At 38.1% G+C, this 11,915-nt stretch overlaps 1 protein-coding gene across 1 annotated transcript; it reads left to right on the top strand.

Annotated features, from left to right (window-relative positions):
• The first annotated feature begins 9,405 nt into the window (after positions 1-9,405).
• Positions 9,406-11,696, top strand: LOC149235453 (uncharacterized). Its single transcript, XM_089461397.1, has 2 exons — positions 9,406-10,857; positions 10,975-11,696. Exons 1-2 carry the CDS (start codon positions 9,465-9,467, stop codon positions 11,631-11,633), a joined length of 2,052 nt encoding a protein of 683 aa, XP_089317523.1. The 5' UTR covers positions 9,406-9,464; the 3' UTR covers positions 11,634-11,696.
• The last annotated feature ends 219 nt before the right edge of the window (positions 11,697-11,915 follow it).

Genomic DNA, 11,915 nt, shown 5'->3' with positions numbered 1-11,915 from the left:
TGTACCTTAAGAAACAATGATGATAGTGTCTATAAATCATTGGTCTTGCCAGCATTGTGCTCTGATCTTGTGGAGAGATAGAGTTGTTAGTCAAGGCCTTGCTATATGACCATGTTGGTTAACATGATGCTAAACAAATGGGTTACCAATCCGAATCCTCTTATGAGATCTCTTCAAATTGAGAATGTCCATGTACCATTTATGAATACCTCCCTAGTTAAGAGGGAGTGTTGAAAAATGTGTAACTAGGTTCGGTCTTCATAAATATGAAATGTACTTTTGATTCTTGTATATTGCAAAATTAAAGAAAATTATTATTAATATTTTTGGAGCATGGGTTTCATGCTCAAGGTCTTTTATTTATAGGTCAAGCACCTAATGAGTGCTTCTAGAGTTTGTCCTAGGTCAAGAAGTCAAAAGAATCATTGTCATAAGTTGACGAACCCATTAACCACATTGTAACTTGTAAAGAAAATTATTTTTGTCATTAAAAGTGTCAAAATACCCTTCAAGACCAAGTCGGCCTGGCAACTGGGAAGTCGGCCTATTTTGAGGAGCCACGTCCACCTTGAGAAGCCTATATAAAGGAGGGAACTCGACCTCCTTGTGACACATTCATCACTCACTTGTTCAAGCAAAGGAGAAGGGCAAGAAGGCAAGCGAAGAAGGAAGAGGATGAAGAAAGATTGTTTTTGGGCTAATTCTCTCCCACACATGCAAAGAAAAAAGCTAGGGTTTGCTTCAAATTTATCTATCTAATGGAAGAGGTGCAAATCCATTGGAAGAAGCGTCTACTAGGTCACCTACTAGCCCTAGACAAGGAAGGAAGGAAAGCAAAGTTGTTGGGAGGCCTTGGAAGCCTGATTTCGCTCACACGTGTGGATTCAGTAGCAGTTGCAGGGGGCCAAAATTTTCAAACCTGCAATTGAGGCCGAAATTCTAATGTTGGGGGTCGAAGTTATGTTGCTGGAAGAGATTTGATTGGGTTTGAGTTGGACAAGGGAAGCACATCATTCATAAAGGTTGGACTTGGTCTTGGAGGGTATTGGTCTTGGTTTAGAGGTCTTGGAATTCGTTAATTGAAGAATCCATAAGAAGAGGATATTTCGCAGTTTTTCCTCTCAAGTGGAGAGGTTTTGGCCCTAGCTTGTACTCTACATTCTGTGTTCTTTTGTACTATTGTTCTTGTTTTGGCAGTTGTTTGATGATATTCGAATATAATAATACGTGAAGAAGTTAATAAAGTAAGAAAAAGTAAAAAGACATCACAAGCAGTTATCATAGAAAGAGAAATCATCTTAACTATTGCCCTATAGATTTCTCAACAGATGGGAATCAACTTCCTACAACCTTTTGCCAAAGTTATTGAAGACTACTACTATGCCGAGAGGAGAAACTTCAGCTGACATAGAACTTCCTTCAATAGTAACACACAACTGTACTTTTAGCCCAAATCTCACCTATGATTTGGAAAGTATAAGCAACAACTATTGTGTGATGACATCGTCAATTAACAAAATGATTTAGAAAAGGGAACGATAAAAGTTTTGTATTCTTGAAGGTTGAAAGGGAAATTACACGACACCTAAACATGCCATTGCTTGAGGACAAGGAATGTTGAGAAGGGAGGATTGTAATGTTCCCTATGAATTGATTGCCTACGGAAGGACGAAATAGCTTATCCAACCCTATAGGATATAGTTTTGATAAAGGGGTAAAACCCTAATTTTTCAAATTTCAGGGCAACATTGTGCAAAAGTTGGGTCGGTTGGGGCAAAAGACCCAAAATTGGGAGTTGCACTCACAACCCCTTACATTTGGGAGCCCATGGAAAAATATATAAATCATCTATTGGATTGGAATAGCTTTGATTTTCTTGAGCCTAAAGCTCTAAGGGTTTTAAGACCTCTTTTCCTCTACTAATTTTAGTGGTGAAAGATTTACCCTAGCTAGCATTTTTCTCTTTATCTTTTGTTATCTATTTGACAAATCGTGGGATCTGATTATGTTTGATATTGTCATAATTCAGTATCATTTCCAATTGAAGGTGACGCTAATTGTGGGACAAATTGAAGTTCTGGCACCACATAGTAATTTGTAGCATCTCTGGCTTGAATTGGAAGACTGCCTGATTATTTTACCCGCAAATCTATCCTATAGAAAATAGGATGGGCAGCTTTTGCAGCCACAAGGCCGAGCCACAAAGTCATAGCCGCAGGGCTAAGATACAGGGTTGCAATCGCAAGGATGGATTTTTATCTTCTTTATTTTGTTCTAGCAAAGCAAGGAAACCATCTATCTGAAGGAAGTGAATTCCTATGGAGGAAATATGAGGCAAAACCCAAGATTGAAGATCTCTAAGGTTTATAAAATTCTTTTGAAACAAGCCACAATCACCCTAAGGCCAGCAAAACGAACCTAAGGCAGAAAAATGGAATTTCCTAAGGCAACCAAGACCCCATGAAGCCAGAAAGACAAAACTCCTGAAGCACCTGAAATTCATCTGAGGTAGGCAAGCCAAATTCTTTGACACTGATCTTGTGTGAAATCCTCCTTGGCCAAAACAATACCATTTTCTAAAGCAGTCCAAGGGTTTTGATTGAATCTATCTGAGGCTTTTTTGGTGGGTTGATTAGAGACTGTGCAGACTAAACCTCTTGAGATAATTGCAGTCTCTGAGACAGGTTTAGAAGGAGATTCCTGAGGCAACTAAGAAGGAAGAATCAACAAATCCTAGACAAAATTGGTTAGTTGTTTGAAGAATTCATCCTTGACCAGTGATCCCTTGGTTAATCTTCCTGTAGCAAATTCAGCTTGAGGATATTCATCAATTCTTCTATCCAAAATTCGCAAGGGATTACTAGTGCACTATTTTGTCTGTGAATTTGTACACACAGTCCAGGTCATTGTTAGATAGGACATAAGTTCTCATTGGTTATATTCTATTGGATTTGGAACTTCTTGTTAATTGGTTGAACTACAAATATTGTTGTATGAGCTATTGCATTATATGTGGTTAAATAAGCAATGACATTGTTGTGGTTCTTATCATATTATACTATTAAAAAGATTGTTTTTGTCATCACTGGATTAGAAAAAGAATATTTAATGAGAAATCCTAGTTATCTGAGAGAAAACCCTAGGGAAAAAATCTTCTTAGAATTTTACAGTGGTATTAGAGTTGGTTCACCCTGCCAACTTGTGAATAACTGGGTTCATTTCACGAACCCAGGACCTTCAAGAAGTTTTCAATGGAAGATTGGCACAAGCAGTCTTGGAAAAGGACCAAGCAAGTTATGGCTACTCAATGGCAACAAAACCAACAGTTGTTAACTCAGTGTCCTGCACAGTTTGGGAATAATGCAAGTATTCCTATTCAACCTAATAGCTCTAGGATAGCCAATTAGAAGACTCCCAGACCTTGTTTACCAATTCCTAGAAAGGCAGAAAACAAGGAATTATGGACCTCCACAACAAAATAACGATACTTCAGATTATTGGAAAGGGTACCAAATGTAAAAGAGAAGACTCAGAAATCCCTAACCTTTCAGAAGTTTTGTGACATTAAGTACAAAGGTAGGCCCAAAATTGTGGCAAGGGCACACATCAAAATGTAATGGCCAGTATACCACAACATGTAACAAAGCCATTTGGCACTCTTTGGGTAATGCCTCAAATGACCATTTGTCAAAGAAGGGAGTCTCCTTTCATTCAACATGAGGTGTCTAGTTTGGTAGTTAATGAAAAACTTGTGCAACAACATCTCTGTTGGATCTGAAGGCAGATGGTAACATTGAGGCATCTACTCATAAAGAAGAAGAGAGAACAAAGGAGCAACAGACAAAAGCTCTTGCGAAATTGGATTATAGTTATGAAGATGAAAGAATCAGAGAAGACAACAAGCACAAGGTTTTGTATAAGGAAAATAAGCATGTTGATACTTCTCTTGGTTTTCATATTGGTACTACTTATAAAAATCAGCCAGTTGGTGGCGAAGTGTTGGCTAAAAATCATTCATTGGCAATGAGTGTCACTACATCAAATGGCTCTAGCAGTAAAAATAATTTGAATCTATTTGTTGCTCTGCCACAAGGAATTTCTAACCCGGCTTGTAACACTACCAATGAAAATTCCTGTACGGTTGTTGCTCCTATCATTACAATTGACAAGAAGGTATGCAAATTTGATTGTAATCTGACAGGATTCCACATTATTGATGTGATTATGACAGTCAATATATTTTGCAAAAATGATGAGCTCGGCTCAAAGGATGGAAATGTAGACTTGAGTAAAAGACTTATGACATTAGATAAGGATGCTCCTATCAGGGGATCTGAAGATTTAAATCTAGTTAGGCCTTTAAAAAATGCACCTACAATAATTGAGATGATGCTGAAATGGATTCAAGGAATTTGTATGTGGAGCATGTAGACAATTTAAATCATCATTTGCTGATGGAGAACCAATTTTGTACCTTATAGACTTCTACTTACCAGGATATATGTTTGGTACTCAGTGTCTATAGGAAGCTCAAGTTACGGATCCCTTGGCGTTGGTGGCAACTTCTGCAACTGAGGCTTCTACTCCCAAATATGGGCTAGTATGAAATGTGATTAAATAGTTGGATAATTTTCCAGAGTTCATACAGATAACTGATTTCCTTGAAGGGGATCCATCATATAATGAACAGAATGAAATCATTATGTTGGCATTCCTTTCAGCCATGCTTCTTGAAAGAAAACCAATGTTTGGGAATTTGTCATGTACTCTACAAAACAGGATGGGTTCTGGCAATTTTGAAAAGACAGTGCCAGCTAGACCTATTGAACAAAAGCATTGCAAATCTAAAGAAAAAATGGTAGCTATCAAAATTCAGTCATTCTACAGATCATTCATTCAAAGACAAGCTAGGTCAAAGTGAAGCAACAAAACCATTCTCTTGAAAGGAAGCCCAAGAAAAGGCGGTTATTTTGATTCAATCATGGCATGAAGCTTTGAAATCGAAGATGGCAATGCCTCAGGATTAAAGTAGTTTCTATACATATACAAAGTGCTGCAAGAACTTGGCTCTCAGCCAAGAAACTTCAAGACTCTTTTGCATTTTCTGCAATTTAGGAATGAAAGCTTGGCACCTCAAGGAAAATGGAATTTTGAGCACATGCTCTAGAGTTGAAGATGTGAGGCAAGAAAAGGCTTCCAATGTCATTCAATTTCATTACAAGGGTCGGACTGCAAGGAGGTAGTTTCGAAAAAGCAACCATCTAAGGAATTCATCCTTGACCAGTGATCCTTGGTTAATCTTCCTGTAACAAATTCGTCCTGAGGATATTCATCAATTCTTATGTCCAGAATTCGCAAGGGATTACTAGTTGTGCACTATTTTGTCTGTGAATATGTACACATGGTACAGGTCATTGTTAGATAGGACATAAGTTCTCATTGGTTACATTATGTTGGATTTGGAACTTGTTGATTGGTTGAACCACAATTACTGTTGGATGAACTATTGCATTATATGTGGTTGAATGAGCAGTGACATTGTTGTGGCTCTTACCATACTGTACTATTAAAAAGATTGTTTGTGTCATTATTGAATGGGCAAAAGAATATTTATTAAGAAATCCTAGGGAAAAAATCTTCCCAGAATTTTACACTTGCTTTCTGCCTCTACACTCTCCAACACATCTGCAACTCTCTCGCACAAAAATATTTTTGTAGTTTCATCAATGCTCCTCCAACTTCTCCTTTACCTATATTTACATTGCATTCATTATATAAATAAATCTGAAATAGTATAATATCCATAAACATGTTCCAGTACACTCCCTTAAAAGTCAAACAATCAAAAACCCTTGAAGAAGATGTGAATTTTGGGTAAAATGGCTTTATGACTTGTTAAGTATGACCTGCGCGCTTTTCCTAGTCAGTTTCTACGCATTTGCAGCTTCTATCCCCGAAAACTGCGCAAAACTGCGCTTTGTCTTCCACTATAGACAGAGCAAATAACTCAAAGAAAAGTAAAAACAAAAAGTGAATTCCAGAAGCATTGTTGGTCATATATATCCCAACTGAAAGCTTCTAGGTCATATCTATGAAGCCATACCCCTCAAATCATGGAGCTAATTCCCTTTCATCAAGGAACCCTAAACCCCCAATTAGAGAATCTCATCCTTCTCTTTTGGATCTGAAACTTCTTCCTCTTGAACTATAAATTGACTAGAGGATAGAGGGATTGGGAGGTTCAGAAAAGATGCACTTATGCTATTGGATTTAGATTGGAAGGCTTATCAACTAAGGAGAGGTTTAGAGGCATTTGGGAGGAACCTCATGACATCAAGGCAGAGGTTGTAAGGTTGTAAGGCTCTTTTTTATCCTTGAATTAATACAAATGAATCATTTTTTCCATTGTATTGTCTTATTGAAATGATGAATGATTTATGCTTCTTTTGATATTCATTAAGATAATCTCAATTTATAATCTCCTTGATCATTTGATTAAGCTTGTTTGAATTGTTATGATTGCATATGCCTTTGATCTCTCTTATGCCTGTGATTGTAGGTCTTTTTTGCAGGCCTTTTTTAGCATTGGGAAGCTTCATCGAGACAGAGCAGGGATCTTCATCAAGCATTTCGCAAATAGGTAAGAGGCTTATTCTCCTACTCTTGTATTTACAATTCGAACAGAATAAGCTTAGGGAAAGAGTCATTCAATTGTCTGTTTGTTTCTAGTTTCCTTTAGGATCTAGGGAGATTTCTCTTGTCAACAAGGGAGATTTATCCGCCTAACAATTATACCTTTGCTATGGTGTCTCACATCACAAAAAGATATTAAGTTTCACTAGTGGTCCTTCACCTTTCTCGATCTATATTGCATCTAAATTTCAACAAATGCACATGATATAATATGAATCCACAAATGAGTTAAATTAAAATAGACATCAAAACCATATAATTTAGTAACAAACAAGTAAGTTCCCTCATACATACATCTTTCACCTTTGTCCATAAACAAGTAAATTTCCCCATACATAACTCATTCGCCTTTGTCCACTACACTTGTGACCTCCTACACATCTGCAAGGATCTCACACAAAAATAATTATGTAGTTTTATCAATGTTCCTCCACCTACCTTTACCTACATTTGCATAACACTCATTATATAAATAAATCTCAAATTATATAATATACATTCAATTATACCTTTGCTATGGTGCCTCACATCATACGAATATATTCAATAGTTTCACCACTAGTCCTTCACCTTTCTAGATCTGTATTGCACAAAATGTCAACGAACATACATCATACAAAGATGAAGCAACAAATGAGTTCAAAATGGGCATGAAACCATATAATTTAGTAACAAACAAGTTCCCCAAACATACCTCTTTCGCCTTTCCCTTCACATTTCCCCATAAACAAGTAAATTCCACCGTTTAGACCTCATTTGTGTTTGCCCACTGCGCTTATAGACTCTGCATCAACCCTAAACCCACACAATGGGTTGTTGAGGTCTTCCTTAATTTCCCCACCCATTGAATCCAGAAAAAATATGAACAAAAGAAAATAAACTCAAAAAACAAACAAGAAAAAAAATACCAAACCATAAGTTAGCATGGCCATGCTCACAAATACAAAGATATAAGAGCCACAACATTAAAAAAACAACAATAGAAACAAAAAAGACCAACAATAGAAAAATACAACCAAAATAACAAAGTAAACATAAAAACTCAAATAAGAGATAGACTTTGCACTACAATTGCAAAAAGCATCCATGGCCAAACAAAGGGACCCTGCACACCAAAAAATAAATAAGTATTAAATAGAGGCTAGAAAATATTTTGAAAAATATTAAATATACATGAAATATTATGAGAAATATGAAACAAATATCAAAATATCTATGAGAATCTGAAATGCAAACTAAAAATTTTATTTGTAATCTTATGGACTAGAAAGTACATCTTATGTAAACACCAAAAATCATAAATCCTAAATGAGAGAGAAAACTATAATATTTGCAACAATAAATATTACATAACATATCATGTATGAATTTTGCACCAAAAGAAAACTAACCTCCGCCTTTGCCTCTGCCCTCTACTATAATGTCTCTCTCATGAAAATATTTAAGTAGTTTCATCAACGATCCCCCGCATTCTTTTACCTACATTGCATTGCATTCAATAATTAAACAAATGGTTAATAATGTAAGATGGCTCACATTTAAATTAAAACACATAAGGGACCATACATATGCCACAACATTCACCTTTACCCACTACACCTATGGAATCATGGACCATTAGGACTTGCATTAATGTCTTGTCCATTGTTTTACGAAACGGCCGGGTTGACTCCGAAACGGCCGTTTCGATCCGGGTCAACCAAAAAAATTTCAAAACGGCCCTATGACCCGGCTCGGTGACCGGGTCAGCTATGACCCGGCCGAGTCAGCCAATGACTCGGCCGGGTCATAGCTAACCCGGTCAACCCGGCCGGGTCACGTCAAAAAACGGCCGTACCGATTGGAACCGGCTGGGCAGCGTTTTCACTTTAAAAAAATTAATTTTTTGCTGATTTGGAGCTGATTTGGTTAGGGTTTGTGGACATGAAAAGGTTTATGTGATTAGTTAAATGCATTTGGGGTCCATTTCCCCCTCCAAAACTCTATTTAAGACAGCCAAATGCTCTCATTTCACTCACAGCAGTCTTATGCATTTGAGTGAGAGTCTTCTTTGAGAGTTAGTGAGCAGTTCTTGAGCTTGTTTTGGAGCAGCAGTGAGGAGTCTTGGAGGAGCATTGTAGCTGGAGTGAGGAGCTTCTTGGGCAGCCATTTGGAGCAGCATTGAGGAGCTGATTTTTGGAGCAAGTTTGAGGAGGCAGTTTCTGCCTGGAGGTATTTTTTTCCACCTCTATAAATCTGTTTTTACTTATTAAATTTTAGGTGCATATAAAGATAGCTTAGAGAGTGTTTTTAGTCAAATAAATGAACATTGAATCAATTTTTATTTTTTTTTTTCATTTTCAGATTGTTTTCCTAGTCAAAAAATGGCACCTAGAGCAAAAGATGCTGCTTGGGCATATGTTGAAATGGTTGATGATGAGATGTGTTGCAAGTTTTGCCATAGGAAAATTAAGTCAGGTCCTGGGGGGATTCATAGGCTGAAACAACACTTGGCAGGGATTAAAGGCAATATTACTGCATGTAAATCCCCCGAAATTGGGGAGATTAGAAAGACTTTGTTGGAAAGCTTTGAAAAATTTGAAGCAGATAAGACTAGGCAAAAAGAGATACAGGCTGAAATTGGGAGGAAGAGGGAGATACAAAGAATGATGGCTGCCAACCCCCACTATGAGTTTGAGGGTTCTTCCTCTATCCCTCAAATTGATGCATCAAACCCTTTCCGTTATGTTCCTCCCTCTTTTGCTTCTGTTCAAGATAAGGGAAAGGGTAGAATGAAGGGTGATGGGACTATCAAAAGTTTTTTCACTCACTCAGGCTCCTCTCCATCAGATGCACATGGTCCTGAAGTTAGTAAAGGTCTTTCTCAGCCCACTTTAGATGACCATTGGAAGAAAGAATTGAGGGAGACTGCTTGTGACTACATAGCTAGATGGTGGTATGATGCTGATATCCCCTTTAATGCTGCTCGTTCACCATATTATGAGCCTATGTTTGAGGCCATACATGCTGCTGGAAAAGGCTTCAAAGGCCCTACTATGCAAGAGCTAAGGGGGGTTCGTTTGCAGAAAGAAATTACATCAATTAATGAGTATTTGCAAGATTTCAAGGAATCATGGGCAAGAACAGGGTGTACCATCATGTCAGATGGATGGATTGATCAAAGAAACCGTACCATCATAAACTTTCTTGTCTTCTGCCCACAGGGAACCATGTTTTTAAAATCAGTTGATGCATCTGATAAGGTAAAAGATGGCCACTTGTTGTTTCAGCTATTGGATGAGGTTATTCAGGGTGTGGGGGTGGCTAATGTTGTTCAAATCATCACAGACAATGCCTCTAACTATGTTCTTGCTGGTAGACTGTTAGAGGAAAAACACAAGACCATCTTTTGGACCCCATGCGCTGCACATTGCATAGACCTCATGCTTGAGGATATTGGGAAATTAGATTGGGTCAGAAACACTGTAGATAATGCCAAAAGCATAACAAAATTTATCTACAATCATACACTGGTTTTGAGTATCATGAGGAAACACACTGGAGGCAAGGATATTATTAGGCCTGCCATCACTAGATTTGCTACACATTTTTTGACATTGCAATCTATGCTTTCCCAACATAGAAACTTGCAAAAGATGTTTTCCAGTGATGATTGGAATAATAGCAGTTGGTCTAACAAACCAGAAGGCAGAGAATTGAGAAGGAAAGTCCATGATGAAACTTTTTGGAGAAAGGCAACAGAGATTGTGAAGGTTGCTGAGCCACTAGTTAAGGTGTTGCGGTTGGTGGATGGGGAAAGGTTGGCTATGGGCTTCATTTATGAGGCTATGGATCAAGCAAAGGAGCAAATAAAGGCAGCGTACAAGGATAGAGTGGCAAAGTATGGGCCCATTTGGGCAATCATTGATGAAAGATGGAACAATCAACTCCATCGCCCTATACATGCAGCTGGGTATTTTTTGAACCCACGGTATCATTATAAAGCTAAGGAGTCAGGAGCTTTGAGGGGGGAGGTCAGAGATGGACTGGTTGATTGCATTGAGCGCATGGTCCCATCGGAGTCTGATCAGCTACTGATACATCAGCAGGTCACATCCTTCACCAATGCAACAGGTACCTTTGGGAAGAACCTAGCAAAGATTGCAAGAGAAGCAGATGAGCCAGGTAAACAAAAATTTCAATTTTCAATTTCTCAATTTCAAGTTAGATATAATTTGTAATTTTGTTGAGCTTCAGCCTTCATCTAACTCATAATTCATTACACTCCTATGTTTTTTGCAGCACAATGGTGGGAGGCCTTTGGTGGCCAGTGCCCTGAATTGCAAAGGTTTGCAATTCGTATTTTGAGTCAAACTTGCAGTGCATCTGGGTGTGAGCGCAATTGGTCTGTCTTTGAGAGGATTCACACAAAGAAGAGAAACCGTTTGGAGCAAAAACGGTTGAATGATCTAGTTTTTGTCCAATACAACCTTCGGCTCAGACGGAACCAATTGCTGAACAAAAGACCTGATTCAGATCCCATTGTGTTGGAAGACATTGATCCAACATCAGATTGGGTAGTGGAGAGTCGTCTACCAGAGTTTGATCCTGATGAGGATCTTGATGAACTTGATGTTGGAGATCCACTGCAGCGTGTTCAGTTGAATGCAGATCCCAATCCACCAGCCTCAGTCTCACAGCCAGCTAGTAGGACTCCAGTTGTAGGTGCTTCGCCTTCCTCTGCTCAGCCACGACAGAAGCGCAGCCGCATTTGTACTCTATCTCAGCTTGCATCTGCTTCACAGCCTAGTGGTACTGGTACTGGCACCACTTCTACAGTTGCAGTTGGAGACGATGATGATGAGGAGGAGCCATGGGGCCCCTTGTCTGGCTCTGCCTCTGATGATGATGATCCAGAGATTGGTCGAGATGATCTTGGCTCCTCTGGCAGTAGCCAGTAGCTACTAGCCTCCTTGGTTATTTGTATTTTGTTTTGACTCTTGAGTCTTTGATCATGTATGACAGACTACAGTTAACTATGTATTTACTATTGCCATTGGGTACACCGTACCATTTTGATATAATGGATTGGTTCATGAGCCTACTTTGATCATATGTTGTCTTCCATGTATATTATAATGTTGTGTGTTTGGAAACTTGAATGAAAATATTTAAAATTATGTTTAAACTATTTAAAATTATGTTTTTTTATAAAAAAAATAAATATTTAATGTATTTTTTAC

This window comes from Pinus tabuliformis, chromosome 8 (assembly GCF_031772625.1).
Source record: "Pinus tabuliformis cultivar Carrire ecotype Pingquan chromosome 8, CPIR1, whole genome shotgun sequence".
Taxonomy (NCBI): Eukaryota; Viridiplantae; Streptophyta; class Pinopsida; order Pinales; family Pinaceae; genus Pinus; species Pinus tabuliformis.
The sequence above is the reverse complement of the archived record's forward strand: the minus strand, read 5'-3'. Positions and strand labels throughout refer to the sequence as shown.

Coding starts and splice junctions, on each gene's coding strand:
- LOC149235453 (XM_089461397.1), top strand. CDS start 9,465: ATGAAGGGTGATGGGACTATCAAAAGTTTTTTCACTCACTCAGGCTCC. Junction 10,858..10,974: donor AAGAGAAGCAGATGAGCCAG/GTAAACAAAAAT, acceptor TGTTTTTTGCAG/CACAATGGTGGGAGGCCTTT.